Source organism: Phodopus roborovskii, unplaced genomic scaffold (assembly GCF_943737965.1).
Source record: "Phodopus roborovskii unplaced genomic scaffold, PHOROB, whole genome shotgun sequence".
In the NCBI taxonomy this organism is placed as follows: Eukaryota; Metazoa; Chordata; class Mammalia; order Rodentia; family Cricetidae; genus Phodopus; species Phodopus roborovskii.
Genome location: NW_026126433.1, coordinates 43,093,267 through 43,111,897, shown reverse-complemented (window position 1 = coordinate 43,111,897; position 18,631 = coordinate 43,093,267). Strand labels below are relative to the sequence as shown.

At 49.1% G+C, this 18,631-nt stretch overlaps 1 protein-coding gene across 1 annotated transcript; it reads right to left on the bottom strand.

The window, feature by feature from the left end:
- Positions 1 to 11,146: 11,146 nt before the first annotated feature.
- Positions 11,147 to 18,156, bottom strand: Tagln2 (transgelin 2). Its single transcript, XM_051186330.1, has 5 exons — positions 18,123 to 18,156; positions 13,206 to 13,412; positions 12,573 to 12,747; positions 12,183 to 12,285; positions 11,147 to 11,916 (listed from the first exon to the last, which is right to left on the bottom strand). Exons 2-5 carry the CDS (start codon positions 13,383 to 13,385, stop codon positions 11,775 to 11,777), a joined length of 600 nt encoding a protein of 199 aa, XP_051042287.1. The 5' UTR covers positions 13,386 to 13,412; positions 18,123 to 18,156; the 3' UTR covers positions 11,147 to 11,774.
- Positions 18,157 to 18,631: the final 475 nt, after the last annotated feature.

The window sequence follows — 18,631 nt, the reverse complement described above, 5'->3', positions numbered from 1 at the left end:
AGACATCTGGGCTGTGTGTTGAAAGGACTCTGTGACATATTTTTGAACACTTTTCTTATCTATCATTTTTATGTACATGAGTACATGTACATGTACAATGATTAAATTGTTCATGCAACACATGTCTGCAGTACCCATGGGGGCCAGAAGATGGCATTGGATCCACGGAACTGAAGTTAACAGAGAGTTATGATCTGTCCTGTGGGTGCTGGGGAGCAAACCTGGGTCCTCAGGAAGAACACACCCTCCACACCCTGCAATATATTTCCAAAGATTTGAAAAATAAAATAAAATTTATTGAATATGCTGCTTTAAACTCCGTTTTAACTTATGTTTTTATTTGAAGCTTCTATTATTGAAAATATTTTTTCATACAATGCATTCTGACCACAGTTACCCTCATCTCCTCCTAGATCCTCCTCATCTCCCCACCCAACTTTCCAATTCCACACCTTCTTTCTTTTTCTTTAGGAAAGAAATAAACTTGATTAATAAAGAAAGAAAAGGAAGAAAAAACTCCATAAGAAACACATACACAAGCAGACACACACAAACACACACCAAAAATAAACAAACAAATAAATAACAAAAATCAGCCAGGAGATAGTAAGTTTGAGGCCATCCTCGTCTACAAAGAGAGTTCCAGAGTTCCAGAACAGCCAGGATTGTTGCACAGAGAAACCCTGCCTCAAAAAAAAAAAAAAAAAAAAAAAAAACCCAGAAACCATAATATATATAATATATAAGCAAAAGACCAGTAAGGAAGTAAAATGTCTAAACCAAGCAACATGAGAGCAAAATGAAAAAATGCCATTGAGTTCATTTTGTGTTGGCCATCTACTATCTACTGATAAACATGGAGTCTGTATACCCAATGAAACTCCACTGGAGAAACTAACTGTTCCTTTACCAGTGTCAACTAGAGATAGCTTCTTGGTTAAGGATGTGAGCTCATGTTCACTTCCTCCACTTGACTTAGACCTGTACAGGCCCTGTATTTACTGCCACGGCCTTCTGGGTCCTGTTGTGTCTGGAAGATGCTGTTTCCTTGGTGTGAGTTCATATGTGTGTCATTCCTGTTGTGTCCAGAAGACACTGTTCCTTGGTGTCATCCATCCCCTCTGGCTCTTACAATCTTTCAGCCTCCTCTTCTGCATAGTTCCCTGTGCCCTAAAAGGATGACATTCCATTTTAGACTGATATTTGTGTTCATGGGATGGAAAGGGGAGGAGACGGATGAGTGTGATTCCCCTGTCTCTGCCTTCCATCTCCATGTAAGAGCACCATGAATACCACATGGGCCGCGACATCCAGGGATCCAGCTCAGGTTGGTCAAGCTTTTTCAGCTAGTATTTTTACCCACTGAGCAATCTCCTTAAACAGAGAATCAAACCCAGGGCCTCAGGCATCCCAGGAAAATGCTCTACCACTGACCTAAATCCCCAGCTTCAAGTCAAATTTAAAAATTTTCTGATTTGTGTACATATGGACAATATATTTTCTTCTTACACCTTTAAGTGTGTATATTTGAAAGACATAAAGTTAAAATGGACAGTTCATGAAACAGAAATAAATAAATAAATAAATAAATAAATAAAATCAAGCCCTGAAATCAGTAGGAATTACTTTGAAATTGAGAAGCAAATTAAAACAATTTTTTAAATTATACCACGAAAAGAGTAATTCCAAAAGAAGAACAGATGAAATTTGAAGGCTAAATTTAGGGTCTGTAGTAATCCACTTACCAAGAGGAGGAAATGATGCAAACATTGGGAGAATGTTAATTCCTTGTTGATTTAATATAAAGCACTGGCATTGATAGAGAATGCATGAAACCCATATTAGCACAACAAGAGGAGACCAGCGACAATCTGATTAATGAGTGTCATCAATTCAAAGGACACTTAAGATTAATTACTGAACAATGTTCTGAAATCCTACGACTCCTATAAGAAAGAAAGTTTGTGTAAATTCCCCAAATTTGACAACAACAACAAAAACCAACATGATGTTGCCTACAACAAACTGTGAAGTGAGATGTTCTAGTCTATCAATAATAACAAAAATACTGATCAATCCACATCCCAGGAAAGACTGGGTTGTCTTGCTCAGGCTATAAAATCATGATCATGTCCAGAGACAAAGAGGTGGAGGTGAAAAGCCACTCACAAAGCATATTACTCCTGGGGTGGAGAATTTTTGTGACATTTTCCAGAGTGCTTAAAGCTTATAATTATTCCAGCTTTGTTTATTATTCCAAGTGTTTCTGTATTTAATTTTGGATTAATAATTTCAGATTGCTTATCTCAATTGGAGCTCCCAAAAAGCTTCAAGCCTCACAAGACCCTTTCTCTCTCTCTCTCTCTCTCTCTCTCTCTCTCTCTCTCTCTCTCTCTCTCTCTCTCTCTCTCCCAGCACAGCAGTATCCTATCCTTGTCTAGTAAGGCTTCAAGCTGTTACCTCCCTCCACCAGACCTGCCCATTCATCCCTCAACACCCTTCTCTTCTTCCAGTTATGTCTACATTGCTCATCTTTGGAGTCCTTTCCCTTCTACTTTCCCCCATATGCAATTTTTTTTTATCTCCTCTGCTTTGTCCCATTTTCATCATGTCCTCACTGTCCAGCAAGTCCAGAGATGAGAGCTATGAGAAGGGCTAAGAGGCTAAGTAGCCAGAAGAAGAGGGAGGGTACTGCGCCACTCACCCTGACCCCACCTCCGGCTGCCTAACCCTTCTTACCATGGCTCCACTCCCAGGGAAAGCCCAGGTTACTAGCCAGTGGTCAGGACAGGGGTGGAGGCAAGAGGCTAGAGCACAGCCTGTCAGTTCTGGTTTGGACTTGGCCCTGGAACAGCCTTCTCATCGCTTGGAGCTTTGAAGGGTGCCTAGCTGGTCACTCCTCGGCTCTTGGGATGCTCCCCACACTGGCTGAGGCAGGAGACATAGGAAGTTTGATGCTATGATGAGTAAGCACTTTTAGCTGGAGGAGCCTGGGAAACACAGTCCAGCAGCTCTATTAAAATAAAGTCTGGCTTCTCACTGAGGCGTATCTCCTGTCTAAGCAATGGGAAGAGAGACTGATGCTCTACCACTTCTTACTCTCCCCTTCCTCTGGCCCCTCTGAAATGCATGGAGGAACCTGGACTCCCGGCCCTAAGGCAACACACTCTGAAGCTAGGCGAGGAAGGAAATAGGATGGGGTAGCTGGGCATGGACAGAGAATGAGACGGAACTCCACACTCCCGTAGAGAACGTTTGTTCTTTGCATGTGGCTCTCCTGCACAGTCTTTCTGAACTATACTCAGACCTGGAGTTCTTGAGGCCAGGAATCACCTCCACCCCCTGGACCTTTCTCATCGCCTTCTCTAGCCTTTGCTTCCATTTTAGGGGTATCCTGTTGCTCCTCGGTAAAGCTGTTTCTTCTCAGTCTGGTTCCCAGCCAAAATCCCATCTTGGAGGGCCTGGAGGAAGCTCTCCCATGCTGTGTTCCCTGAGGGAACAGAATGGAAAAGGACAGCTATGATTTTAGAGTCTCCCAAGGCTTGACCCTGGCCTGGGCCTGGTTTCCTCTTGGGAAAAGATAATTGTCCCCACCCTGAGGGAGGGTGGGTTAAAAAGATAAGACCATGCTCAAAAATCAGTATGCAGTAATTTCTTACCCCCAGCCATGTGGTGAGGAGGGGTGGGGATGGGTATCCCTAGTGTAGTACACACATCAGGACCCAGGAATGGATCTTACCCTGTCTACTAAGCTGCATGAAGCTTGAGAGCTGCGTCACCATCCCTTTTCCTGGAACACTTAAATTCTCCAAACCACCCTAAATTCTTTTGAAATCAAAGGAAAGCTCAAAACATAAATAAATGCTTAAACGCACGAATTACTTTACTTAAATTGCTAACTGCTTTCCATCTGTCTTCAAAACTCCCTTTCTCTTTCCTGTTCTTAACGACTGCCCAGGAGTCCCAGCCGAGGCAAGGAAAGAGGAGAGCCTAAAACACTAAAAACACAGGGAACGAAATCTGGAACCAAACAGAAGTGCATAGAACTGTGGGGGCAGGGATGTCTCTGTGGGGTGGAAGTAGGGACCACGGGGGTCCTTGGGGCTGGAGACTTTGGGTCTAGGGAGGAGAGAAAAGAACACACACCAGAGGGGATGGTGAAAGAAGAGATGGGACATCAGAGTTAGGCCAGAGAGACCCTTGTTAGTCACTATCACCCTTCCTTACATCGCCATTTGGCAGGTACCTCCCAGGCCACAGAGAAAGACATTAATGAAACTGTGCCCCTACCCACCCTCCCAGACTTCTTGAATTTCACAGCACCACCCTCCTACCCACCCAGTACTTGGGCCAGTGTTCCCTTGGTGTCCTGGACATGCCTGGCACCAGCTTCCCCTCCTACGTGACCAGCACATAGCCCTGGACTGGGTGGCGGATGCTGAGATAAGGCTAAGGAGGGGGAAAAAACGCCAAAGTCAGGAAGTTGCAAGGGCTGGTTCCCCTGGCAACCTCACCACAGTCACCAAACAGAGCTGGGGTTGAGGGGGTAGGGACAAGAACTGTTCCTGGCTCAGGCCAGCACTCTTCCAAGAGTGCTTTTCTTGTTAGAGAAACTTTTTCCAGCCTTCTAGGATATACTGCATTTGAGATGCAATTTGATCTCCACCCAGGTTCTGTGTCTATAGCTCTAATAAGTCTACTGAAATCTACATTTCTCACTAGAATCCCATTGAGTCCCACTCTGGAGTGTGAGGATATCGCTGTAGAGGATGGGATGTGTTTAGCAAGTTGGAGCTCATGGTGGTCAGGTTAGAAGAATTCACTATCCTGCGTTCCCTGAAGTCTGTAGCCAGCCCCAGCTCCAAGGGGGCCTGGCTTTCAACATCAACTGATTGACAAGAATTTTAAAACATGGGATTCTAGTTCATGCAGAACCAGTTCAAAATCCTGCACTCTGAGCTCCTTCTGACTGCAGCACTTTTTGGTTCTGAGAACCAGGAGCCAAGGGAAGACAAGTAATGTATGCTTTCTGCTCTCAGGAACCCTAGGACTCTGGGCAAATCACTCACACTCCCTAAGCTTTGGCTTTTCTGTTCTCTCAAAGGATATGAAAATATTAAAGCCTTACCAGGAGGTGACAAACCTCTCTGGGATCAATAAATATCCGAATGTCTTGAAAGCACACCTCTTGGGTTTTGTCTCGGTGGTCGCAGTAGTTTCTGTCGCTGCAGGTAAAAATGGGGCTATCTGAGGGAGGTCTATGAAGGTCAGGCTGCCTTGAGCAGGAAGCCTGCAGAAGCACGTTCCAGGGGCTGTGCCTCAGGCGCTCTTGTAGGTTCCTCCCCGAAGCAGCCAGATCTCCATTTAACTAGAGAGGTGGCTACCGCAAAGCTGAACTTCCTGTACCTCTTGCCAAGCCTGACCTCTCCCTTCCTCCACTGTGGCCCTGAACTCCACTCACAGGAAAACCACAGCTCGAGCCAGCTGTAGGCTGAACCCTTCTTCAGGGTCAGTTACTTCTCAGGGGAACCCCATAACAGGGTGATCAGTAGCTTGGACTTCTGTTACCCAGAGTTTAGGTTTCAGTTGGTTCATTAGTTTATGGATTTCTCAGCTGGCACATGAATTACTTGAGCTAAACAATGTCTTCCTAACCCCTTTCTCTCCCCTTCATGTTGTAATGCTGTCAATAAGAGTCACAAACAACTTCATTATTGTCTTCCAGTCCTCATTACCCAGACCACTGTCACTTCAGCCTGAACCACTGCAGTAGTCCTTTTCCTATTTTAGGCCATTCTTTGCCTTGCAGCCTCATAGAACTTTCTGAACAAAACACAGTTTACAACTCTGTTTTCTGGTTCAGCATCATTCAGTCATGAGGTATGGTGGCAAACACCTGAACCCCACCCAGCATGCCACAGGCAGAGGTAGGAAGACTACCACAAGTTCAAGGCCAACCATAGAAGAACCTGTCTCCAGGAGAAGAATCCAGTAGCTTTTCTTTGAAGTCCTTTGATGATCTGATTCTCACTTCCTTTCTCAACCACATTTCTTAGCATCATCTCTAAATGCAGAGATTTATAGTCCAGTTCGGCATAGCTTCACCTCTGCAAGGGCACTTATCACATTGAGCCTGGGAACCCTCACCATCCCTGGCCACCCTATATGCTTCCAACCATTCTTGTATCTTCAAATGTCACCATCTTCCATACCGAATATATGGTGTAAGATGTGTGTTAGTAGAATTCAGTTTTTTAACTGGTTTTCTAGAAGGGAAATATAGCTCAGTGTGTGGTAGAAGCATGGTGGTGACGGTGATGGTGGTGATGATGACGGTGATGATGGGTCATGGCACCCATCCTGGAGATCCCTTTATGACCTAGACCCTCTTATAATGGTGCCACAAGACATGTTTTATAATTGTCTCTTTACTTTTCTTACCCCTTTTGAGAGAGCAGAGATTGCTTGTCTTGTTAATTGCAGAGCTCCCACCCCCAGACACAGCAGGTGCCACAACCTTGAAAAGATGCTCAGGGATTACTTTTTGAAATAATGAAAGAATAAATCCAAAACATAGAGTTCCTAGCACAGAGTGCACCATCGCCATGCTTCTGTCACTAGAAAACCAACTTCCCTACTGGAAAACCAACTGAAAAGCCAGGCTCTACCAAAAGTGAAGTGAAATAGAATGACAGCCCGGTGTCTGATGGAATGTTTCTATCACCTCTCCACACCCACTTCAGGTTCTAGTGAAGTTGACCTGGCTGCTCCTGCTGACCCTGGTTCTCACCCTTACACCTCTTTGACTGTGTCCTTCACAGACATTCCAAGTCCCCCTGCTATGTTCCTGTATTCACATGAGCAGATTGGGGGGGGGGGAGAAAAGTCCTGATATAGGTGACCTCTGATCCCCATGGCATTCAGGGATTCACCAGGGTATTGAGGAGTTGACAAGACAGTCCCATGGGGTCCATGCATTCCTCATAGGAACGTGTCACTGGCTTTGAGAATCATCACGACTCACATCCATATGTTATTTCCCAACAGGACCACAGTCTTTGAGCAAAGAGGTCATATATCAATAATTTACCCTGTAAGGTCTGAAGTACAATAAGTCTTGAAACACACACACACACACACACACACACACACACGAAAGGAAGGAAGGAAGGTTATCTGAGCATTTCCAGACAGAACTGCCCGTTTTCCTCCATTAGGAAATGAGATTTGTCCTATTATTGAAGACATTCCTTCTGACCCTTGAGAGATCCCAGAGGCTAATAACCTTTAGAGGCAAGAGTATCATTTTTCCTTGTCTAACCTAAATTTCTCTAGATGCAACTTTAGGGCATTTCTCTGTAACCCTCCTCTCCAGCCACCAGGACTAAAACCTGCTTCTTCACAAAGAGACAGTTACTAATTCATTCTTTTAGCCCTTTCTTCAACAAATTTAATCCAGTCTCTTTATTGTTTCCTTCCCTGGGGTCCTATTACCCAGCCCTCTCCCTGTTCCACTGTTCCTTGGGCCCCTTGCCAAGTTCTCAAAGAGCAATAGGGGCCTGGAATCACGCCTATTGTTCTCCAGGGTGGACAAACACACAGATGCCTATGCACCCAGGACCAACATCTCTACCCACCCTTTATCCTCCGTCCTGAGCAGACAGACAACTCACAGTCAGTCTCTCCACACAGATTCATCTCTCCCACCTGGGACCCTGAGCCTTGATCTACTCAGTCCTCACACACCTGGGTACACACTCACACAGGGACAGCACAGACCTTCGCTTTTTCTCACAGGCAAGTCAAACTGGGTGGAGCTTCTGAAACCCTCCTCCTTCCCTCGCTGCCCTTCTCTAATTCCCTCTTCTATTGGCCACCAAGGGCCACGCCCACTTTTTCTACACCTCCAGTGATTTTCCACTTCATGGATGAAGGCAAAGTAAACGAAGGAAAGTTGACTCTTCCCTCTTCCTCCCGTGCTCCTCCTACTCCCCATCCCCCATCCCAAATCATCAGTCAGCTTTCCATTTGCACACAAACACTACCCTCCATCCACTTTGCAGCTTCTCTGGTGGTAAGAAGTGAAGCTTCTTGGGGTTTTGCTTTGTGAAAATTAGCACAAGGGAAGTGTGGGAGCTTGGTCCCATCTCAGATGGGATGAGAGTCTGAATTGCTGTGCCCTGGGGTGGCGGGGCACTATCTTACTAGGCAAGGGGGTTTGAGAGCAAGTAGGTGGTAGGACAGTCGTTCGATTATTCATCTAACAAATATTTATCCAGCACCTGTAGCATGAATGTGAACATGAACAAAACCAATAAAACCCTGCCTCTGTGCAGTGTGGATTCTACGGGTGGGGGCTGAAAATGAGTAAGTAAAGCATATTGGCTCTCCAACAGTCATAAATGGGAGCACAAAAGGAGAGGAGATACAGGCTGAGGTGGTGTGCTGTTTTAAGTAGGGTGGTCAGGAATGGAGATATTTGAACAAAGCTTTGAGGAGATAAAAAGAGCAAACCATGGAGAGACCTCCAAGGAAATTTTTTTTAGGTAGCTGGATTCTCCCTGCAGTATCAGTTACAAAATACATACAGAAAGCCACAAAGAAGGGAGACCAGGAGATGACAAGCGAAGGGGACATGGTACAAAGGAGCTGTTTCTCCTGGCATCAGGGTTCGGACCCATTCTGGGCTCCAGGGCTTGAAAGGACGCCAGGAAAAATTAGAAGAGCCAGTTGTGAAACTGACCCAGCTCAGACCAAAAGCTAAAAAGCAAACAAACAGAAAACGATACCAGATCTTAAGATGCTAGTCCCCAAAGGGTTTTGTCTTAGTTTGCTCTCTGTTGCTGTAGTAAAGATATCAGGACCAAAAGAAACTTGGCAAGAAAAGGATTTATTTGTTATACATGTCCTAAGTCACAGTTCACTGTGGGGAGACAAGGCAGGAACTCAAGGCAGGGACCTGGAGGCAGAAACCGAAGGAGAAGCGATAGGAAAACGCCGCTTACTGGCTTGTTCTTCATGGCTTGTTGAGGCTGCTTTCTATTATCACCCAGGTCTACTTGCCCACTGTGGGCTGGGCCCTCCCACACTGGCCCTCCTGTAGGCCAATCTGATGGAAGTATTTGCTCAATGACATTCCTCTTCCCAGATAACTCATTTGTGTCAAGTTCACACACACACACACACACACACACACACACACACACACACATACACACACACACCCTAACTAGAACAGAGTTGAATGTCTACTGAGAAGGATTAAGAGATAATGAGATTCCTTTCCAAGCTTGGCAGTTGGAAATCACAGCCAGAAGGAAAATGAGCATGTCTTGGACCCCACTGGTGTCTGCCTTGGAAATGTCACTCTAGAGAGTGAGACTGAGCCAGCTGAGGCTTCTTCAATCACATTCATCAGTACAGTGGTGATGGGCTGGAGCACCAATGGGCATCATCAATCTCCCAGTCCACCACGCACACAAAGCCTACTTTTTATCCCCTCACATCCATTTCTTGGGTCTTTACAAGCCTTTACCATGCAAATCCTCTCTATTCTGGGCTTACACAATCCTCATGGGACCTTAGGAGTCATCCTCTCTAGTTTACAGCAGGGACAGCATCCCATTATCCATCCCACCTTACTTCACACTCTCATCATCCCCCTTCTTGTGGCTGAGCCTATAACAATATAGGCTGAACCATACCTTCAGCTAGGCTAACTTAGGGCTCAAATACTTTCTTCTTCATGTGACAGCTAGAGGACCTTGGCTAGGTTTCTTGCCCTTTGTGAGATGCAGAGGATAAAATGGGGGCAATAATAAGGTAATATCCATCTCCTGGACTTCTCTAAGACTCTTCTGGGACCAGGCAGTGTAATGCTAAGGCGTATCACATCCCAGAAAATTTCAGTGTTGACAACGCTTTGTAGCTCTAAATAGTTAAACCAGGGAAGGATGTTTAAAAAAAAAAAAAAAAAAAAAAAAAAAAAAAAAATCAGTGAATTCAGTGTTTTCTCTGCAATGACATCACTCTCTCACACTGGCAGACCACATAGCCTTTCTAAAGAAGAGATAAAGGAGTGACAGCTAACCCCCTGGAGATTTATACAGAGGCTGCAGCCTATCTTATCTGTGCCACAGTCCCTGGGAGTACAGCAAGCAAGAAAATGCTATCTCTTCCATAGTGAGGTGTCAGGATAAGGTTGAAAGCCATGGGGCTGATAGCTATAAACTATGGCATCATGTCTGGCACACAGTAGGTGTTTCTAGGAAGAGATTGCCAGAGTGAGGCAGGGAAGGAAGGGTAAACAAAAGCTCATTGGTTCCAAACTGCTGCATTATCTGCATAGTGTTGTGGCTTTCTGCCTGAAACAGATGGGTAGTACCAAAACAAAAACGGGAAGACCACAGCCCTGAAACTGGCTGGTGAGGGTGGGCAGGGGTTGAGTATTAGCTGGCCTAGAGTCCCTCAGGTCCTCCATGGGAAGACATGTAGCCAGCATAGGAAGCCTTGAGATAATGGGAGGTCTGTCTACAGGCTGCAAGCATTCATTCCTAGGTCGGGCTGGGGACAGAGTGACCCTAAGTTGATTATCTCGTCCATGGCCAAAGTCTAAAGGAAAGCTGCAACAAACTCTCCCTGGAATGCAGCTCACTTGTGCTTAGGGTCAATGGACAAGGCATCTCCACAGAAAACTAACTCATTTTGTTCATTCCCCAGCCTTCGGTTCTGTCCAGCCACTGTGACCCCACCTTCAGCCCCCACGCTGGAATTGCCTACTCCAACATGGGCCATCTTGCCACCTGTCTGCCTCAAGGGCCTCCTGTTTGGTTAGGCCTGTCCTAGTCAAGACTCAGCCAAGAGTAGCCACCTGCCCAGTTCATAGAGATATAAAGGTCTCCTGTCCTGCAATTGAAGCCTACATAAGCTGCATTAAGGCTCCTATCCCAAGTGAGGTCCTATCCCTTCCTAATCCCAAGCTGTCTTCCCGTCAATCAAATGACAGAGAAAGGATGGGGATGAAAACAAAGACAGGGCTCAGCCCTGCAACCTTTCATCTATGCCCTCACTCTTTGCCTGATGATTCCCCCCACCCTCGCCCCCACCCCACCCGAAGTGGGCAAAGTGGCCCTAGACACAGCCTGACTCCATCCAAAAAAGAATGAGATTCTTTATTGAAAATCAGCAAACTCATGTTCCTCAAGCCCCAGACCATAGTGGACAGCTCTTCTGCCTCTGTCTCTGCTGCCCCACCCCTTAGCCACAGTGAGAGGAATGGAAAATAAGAAGTCAAAAGGGCCTGTGCTGGGGAAAGCTGCCCAGATGTGTGCTAAGTACAGCCCAGCTGTGGCTGGAGCGACAGCCGCAGGCCCCTCCCTATAAATTAAATCCCTACAGCCACAGCTGTAAGAGAGGCATACTTGCAGAAGGAAGGTCAGTGCGGCATGGGGCCACAGGGCAACATCTCTGACTCCTAGCCAAGGAATGGAGTGGAAGCACAGAGCTTAGGGAAAGAGAAGCATGCTTTGGGGAGGAGGCTTTGGTCCCAGGGGAAAGTTGGTCCAGTTTTGATGGCTGTGTTGAAGGAATGTATTAGTAAGCCCAGAGAGAGAGAGAATCTTCGGGCACTGCCAGAGGTGATAAGATAGGTTGGACCCTGCCTTGGCAGAGGGGAGCTTAGAGGTCCAGGGGCTCTCAGGGACTGTCACTGCTAAAACATATATATACATATATATTAACCATTCATGGAGGGCAGGGGCAGGGGGGGTGTCTGATCAGAGGATCTGGCGTGGCATCCCATAGCCGGTCATGCCTGCCTGAGATGCTCCACGGTTGGTGCCCATCTGTAGCCCAATCACATTCTTGCCCTCTTGCAACTGGTTGTCTGAGAAGTTGCGGGGGTTCTCCTTGGACTTCCTGGGGTAGAAAGAAAGTACCGATTAGGAGGCAGTCAGAGGCTAGCTACCCCAGTAAATTCTTCCCTGAACATGTAAGCTGATACCCACTCTGCCTTTGAGACCTCTGGGCTTCCAAGAAGCACCTCTTTATCTCTCCAAAAGGACAGTCATTGCCACTGCCACCACCTCCCACCTTCCAGAGTTCTAAAGGTGCTTTGTAATGGCGACATCATTTATTTTCTACAGACAGGAATGGGCAAGAATACTGAACCAGCAGATACTTACTTAGGAAACCAGTTGGGATCCCCAGAGAAGAACCCATCACCCCTGGCTACTGCCAGCCCACCCAGGTTCATTAGTGTCCGCTGCACGCAAGCCATGTTCTTTCCTGGAAGAAAAGCAGTTATGTCGTCTGAGTGGGAGTAGGGTACTGGATGCCAGGATTCTACCTATCAGTAGGTCTACAAACTTGGCATCCAAACTCTTTCATTTGTTGTTCCTATCCTAACCAAGTATGGCCCACCTGTCATCAAACACATGAATACATGCACACACACACACTCACTCACTGGCACACTTGTCCTCAGGAAACCCACCACCTATCATTTTCCTTTAGTAAAGATGGCCCGGCCCAACCCTGGGTCTCCTAGGTTAACAGCCTGGGCCCTGGCACACCTTCCCAGAGATCCACAGTTTGGAAGATGTCAGTGGTGTTAATGCCATAGCGCTCAGCAGCCTGCAGGAACTGAGAGATCTGCTCCATCTGCCTGAAGGCCATTGTGGAGGCCTGGATCTTCTTTACTGGTGCCTGCCCCTCGGGGTGTAGTGAATTGATGAGCTCACACAGCACCTGGAGGAGGTGAGGAGTAAGGACACAGTTGGTAAAGATCAGAAAGAGGCCCAAAGATAGTAAACCAGAGAGGTGCCTTCCCGTGGTGAGCCTCAAGGTGCCTCCTGCCTCTGAACCCAGATGAGGAGCCAGTGTTTAGTCTTTCCTCACTACCCAGAGCATACCTTCTCATTCTCTTTCCAAACAGCTGTCCTACTAGCACCTATGAGTTTTTGTTGCAAGAGTCATGTCCTCCTTGATCTTTACTCCTTGGTGAGGTAGGAAAGCATGGGGGGCTCTAATAGCCTCCAGGAAGCTATTCAGGTTGATGACAAACTTGAATCTCTATATTCTCTCTTCTCTTCTTTGGGTTAAATGGTCCCAGACACCCCAGCACCTGGACCTCTTCTTTGGGTTAAATGGTCCCAGACACCCCAGCATCAGCCCCACACTCCCTGAACCTCCCATCTATCTCTCACCGTGCCATCCTTGAGCCAGTTCTGGAAGTTCTCACGTCCAGGCTGGGGCCGGCCCACATCCTTGCGGCACTGAGTGGTAATCCACTGGATCAGGATCTGCTCCAGGTCTGCATCGTATTGCTTCTCAATCTTCTGCTGCACCTCTCGGCTCAGGCCGTACGCAGGTCCCCGGTTGGCCATTCTGACAGCTGTGGTGATGGTGAAGTGCTATGGAGAGGACATAACCAGGCCCACAGTCAACATTGTACAACACGCAGGGTGCCCATGAGGACCAGAGATGGAATCCCTGCCCAGGACCTGAACTCTGGCTGTTGTGAGGCTGCAGGCACTAAATTTTACTTAAATGAATGGTTTACATCTAGAATGAAGCTCAGGATCCACTGGAATACAGGATAGGTGAAATGCTTTGGGTTCAGCTTTTCCTTGGGATTAATGAAGCTTGACAAAGGCAAGTTGGTCAGTGTAGCCTCCAACCCTGCTCTTTAGAGCCTTAGAAAATGACTTAGAAAATGAGAATACAGAGCACGTGGGAAACCTATGCCAAGAGCAGGAGTGAGTGGAACCAGCTTCCATGAAACACTAGGTTTTTAACTGAGCATCTGTAGTAGGGATTGTAGAAGAGAATGAAGTCCTTGGACCTATACTATCCCCAGAACCATCAAGGGGGCACAAGGGGTAAAGGTGATAGTGTAAACAGTGTACACACTGACTACTAGGCTGCACAGTTCAGATCATATTACAGGAATTAACAGAATTAGTCTGGGTGGGCTTGCTGGAAAAAGCAGGCCCACATTTTAGCAGGCAAAGGGAATTTCCTGTGAAAAACCCAGCAATCAAAACACATTCTTTTCCCTCCCTTCTAGCCATCATGGTAGACAGACTAGCTCCCTTCCTCCTTCTTTACTCTCATCGCCGAAGGCATCCGTGTACTAATTCCCAGAACCGGAGATATATCACCTTACATAGTTTAAAAAAAAAAAAAAAAGGCGTGGAGGGGGCGTTTGCAGATGGAATGATCACGGAGTATCAGCCAAGTGGGCCCAGTAGCATCACAAGAGTTCTCATTTTCAGTCAGCGAAGGGGGAAGACAGAATGGGTGGGAAGGAAGAGTAAGTATCACGCAAGCAATGACTCCAGAAGCTAGAAAAGGAAATGGATTCTCCCCTAGCTCCCCAAGAACACAGCCCCTCTAGCACCTGGACCTCCTCCTGTAAGACACCCCCCCCCCCAACCATCAGAGCAGCCCGTGTGTCCCTAAGTGTGTTGCAGCAGAAACAGGAAATTAATCTAGAGCCTTGGACCTTATTTTCAGGGCCACCTAGAGAGAGCAAGAACCATGGCAGAGTGCACGGCTGGGTTTAACTTCCCTTGAGGATCTTGGTTAGGGTAGACTGGAAGCTTCTGACCACAGGCCTGAGGGGGCAGCATTTCACTGTAGGCAGCCTGCCCCACCCACCACTTTACTGACAGGTCCCACACCCAGAAACCTAGAGAGCAAGTACTGGAGCTGCGGCTGATGTGCAAGGAAGCCAGGAACAGAGAAGGGACACTGTCCCTCACTTGGTGCTCCCAGCCCTTGCTTAGGGGTCCTCCTCTCTGGCCAGAAATAGAGCTGACCATCTCAGAAGCTCAGAAAGCAGGACAAGAGCCTCCATTCAAAGAGAGGCAGGGAGCCCACATCTGGCTGTAGGCCAGGTCAGACTTAAGGGATGAAGTCATGCTGGCTCCCTCTCTCATGCACCCCAGGTTAAACACTCCCACCACCCCCACAATGGGCTCTGGTGCTCTGCCAAAATACAAGAAGCCAGGCAGTCTCCAATAATGTCTGGGCAGAGGTTGTGTGCTGGGTCAGCCTCCCCACCCCCACCTCACCCTCCCCCCTACCCCTCAACATGGCTGCCCCTTTCTGCCCTGGGTTACCCAGCTGCACATTTCCGGCAGGATCGTCCCCATAAATCAGCTATTTTTAAACTCCATTAGGAGACTTCCCCCAGCCAGACCAGATAAATGTCAGGCTGGGTCCCGACCCACATCACACCACAGGCCACACACACAATCAGCTTGACGCTCGCACGCAGGTAAAGGAGTGGAGTGGCTGTGGCCTGGGCAGGAGCGGGCAGGGAGGGGTACAGCACCCTCCTCCTCACAAGTCCAGCCGCAACTGCTCAGCTCCCAGTCTACACAAGACAGGATAGGAAAAGAAGGGGGCTAAAGGCTCCTATCACAAGCAAGCCTCCTTTCCCCGGCCCAATGTTTAGACTTCGCTTCTGGAACAGCTTCTCTTGGAGCTGTTCCCAAGGAGCCGATGGGCCTGAAGCCCGGGCACAGGTAAAGAAAGGGCAAGAGAATGATTAACCCAGATACCAGGGTTAAGAAGAAGTCCAAAGACAGACCCTGCCCGTGTCCCCCTGCCCAGATCTACCTCCGGACGGGTGCCTACTGAGGGGCCTACTGAGGGACCCTCCCGGGGCTCTGGAGCCTGGACACAGCCGGCAAGGTTGTTGGCCTCCAGCTGCACTGTCTCTGTTCCACTCTGAGGCCGTGACCCCAGAACCCCTAAGTGGCAGAGGCACGGGGCGGAGTTCTCAGATGAGGCTATCCCAGCCAGGCCAGCAGCTGTGTCTCTCCCTACTCCACTCAGGCAGGCAGCTGATGGATTGTGGCTGCTGCAGCTGGAGAGACCCACCCTAGTTACACCCAGGAGACCTACCCCAGCCCTCCCTCAGAAAGAGAAAATAGCAAGTCTCCTTCTGGTGTGGGCTAAACACATCTGCCCAGCTGTAACACAGGTGTAGGACATGCCCAAGTGAAGACAACAGCTGGACAGCCTACATGGTGGGCTGCCAGTGGTGGTGGACTCCAGAGCCGACTGTAGCCCTGGGAACAATCCTCACTCAGGCCTACAAGGTTACATACAATAGCTGGGAAAGGAGGAGGGGCCACAAAAGGCCTTCCAACCCTGGGCTCCACCCAACCCACGGCTGGCAGCTTACCTCACACCATTCAGCGTCAATGCTGAAGGCAAGGGGAACACCAAGTTGGGAAGGGTCGGACTTTGGGATTCGTGACTGAATATTTATTGGGAAGACAAGGGGACTCTCCTCTCATTCTGCAGATGTAACATAGGGAAGTTCCCGACTCACTTGTGAGTCGGGGCTGTTCTGAAACAGAAATGCCACATGGGTAGGCAGAAGGCCAGTGGTAGCACTGTGGTTAAGGTGATACCTTGGGGAAGACCCTCCCCCACCAACAGGGGGAAGCCCCCTTTCCACCTAGAGTCCTGAACAGAAGAGAAAGCTAAGTTCCACAAACAGGAAGCCGCAAGGCCTGCTCAGGAGGAGAGGAGGGGGTGGAGGTCGTTGCCATGACTTCTGTGTACCAAACATAAGAATGGAGGCAGGGTGGGGGCCCCCCAGGCAGGAACACCCACTCCACACAGACTTGGGTGGAGGCCCTGGGCAAAGGGGCATGAGGGATCCTATCAGTTCTCAGGGTATAGCCAGATGCAGTTTTGGAGGTCCTGGAAGGCATATGCAGTTTGTGGGTAGAGACGTACAATCAAAGAAGTCTAGAAGACACATCCCGGGTAGGAAAGACGCTTCTGAGCTAAAAAGCCCACATACAACCCCCCCCCCCCCCCCCCCGCCAAACCTCGAAGAGCAAGGTAATGGAGTGAAGACAAACTAGGGGCCAATCCCCTGGGGTGGGGGCGGCATAGACAGTAAAGTCATGGGTGCGCAAGGGGATTGCAAGAGCAAAGATTATTTGCTGGCTCTGGAACCCTTGCCCCACAGTCAGAGGTGTACCCTGAACTGCTGGAAGGAGAAATTGGGAGGAGCTTAGAGATGAGGAGCTGTCCCTGACTACTGCTGAGAGAACAAGGGGAGCCCGTCGAGCCACAGGTCTCCTACACCGCACCTCCTCTTTTCCTCGCCGCTGCTTTTGCTCCACAGATACCTACTGTTCCAGAACCTTTCCCAAACGAACACAGGGAGGCCTGCAGCACCCAGCAAGGAGGCAATCTACTTCCGGTCTGCAGGTCCAGCCCCTTCAGCGGCCGCTCCCACCCCCACGGCCACACCCTGGGCCGTTACTGCGGATGAGTCACCCACCGCCCTCCCGCCACTGGGGTGACGCAGGTCTGGGCAGCCCGCCCGCCCGCCCGCGGCCACCACCAGCTTTCCCAGCAGCAGGGGGCACGGGAGGAGGCAGCGGGGCTCAAGCTAGGGTTGGAGAACTTGGACAAGGGCCAAGCCCTCCAGACAGGACACATCCGAGTGCAGTCAGGGCTGCAGCCCCGAGATGTCTGAGGTCAAGGCACTCCAGGAGAGGAATGGGGTTTCACAGAAGACCAGGCCACTATGCAAGTAACACACGGAGACCCATGACCCCAGGTGGTGAACCCAAGTACCCAGAAAAGCAAACCACCGGGTGTGGGGTGAGGGGCGCAAAAAGGCGGTCTCGAGGGCACAGAAGGCAGGCAGCGCTCACACGTGCTCCTGGACCAGGAAGTAGAAGGGTCGCACAGTAAATTCAGGGACTATGGAGACGCACCAGAGCACGCTCCAGAACCCTGACCTCGCCGCCACTCAACGCCAGCCTGCCTTCCTTCTCCCCCAAGAACTCGACGCTGAAGCAGCCTGCTGGGGCTTGGAACCCGACCCCTCGGGTCGAGATGGACGCCCCGTCTGTGCACCCACCCGCAAGGCTCGCCTTACTTAATTGCCCAACAATGCAGAGCCCAGGCTTGGGAAGCGGACCTGACAGCATGGGGCGGGGCACCCAGTTCGGACCCTTGAGGCAGCCAGTCTACAACTCCCAGGCCCCCTGGAGCAACAATCAAATGTTGGCTTCTTGCTTTCTACAGACCACACACATACCCCCACCCCGCTTCCTTGCTCCCTCAGTCGTGCTCACCGTCCAAGCTGGATGGAGAAGTGCTCACACTCGTCAGGGGCTGCAGTGGTGAGTGGAGCTCAAGACCCGACCGGGCTTAGACTTTTCTGGAGGGTCCCGCCTCAGACGGGGCGGACCAGGGGCGGGGCAAGGGCCGAGAAGGTTTAAAGGCGCAGCCTCGTGGAATGCGGGAAAGATAGGTGGTCAGCAGGCAGGAATGAGGGTAAAAGGACCTACAGGTCTTCCACTCATGAGAACTCAACCTCCACTCAACAGCAGTAGACTTGTAATTTAGTAGGGAACTTTCTGCCTAGGTTAGTTAGCTTAGAAACTGGGAAGGTAAATGGAGGTACAGGAAGAGCCTTCCCCCAGGATTGAGTAGGGTGTGACAGGACTGGGGCTTGCAGGCTGGGACAGCACCCCCACGTGGTTCTGCTTGCCATTTAACTTCAAGCCTGGGCAAAAACTAACAGTGAGGTCACCCCTTGCCCAGGGCCCAAGGGGTGTGGTAGGGCTTAAAACCTGGGGTT

Bases quoted from the DNA above. Each gene is read 5' to 3' on its own strand.
- Tagln2 (XM_051186330.1), bottom strand. From the start codon at position 13,385: ATGGCCAACCGGGGACCTGCGTACGGCCTGAGCCGAGAGGTGCAGCAG. The intron at 12,748-13,205 runs GTGAGAGATAGA...CACCTCCTCCAG, and splicing joins ACTGGCTCAAGGATGGCACG to GTGCTGTGTGAGCTCATCAA. The intron at 11,917-12,182 runs GTAAGTATCTGC...TTTCTACCCCAG, and splicing joins GATCCCAACTGGTTTCCTAA to GAAGTCCAAGGAGAACCCCC.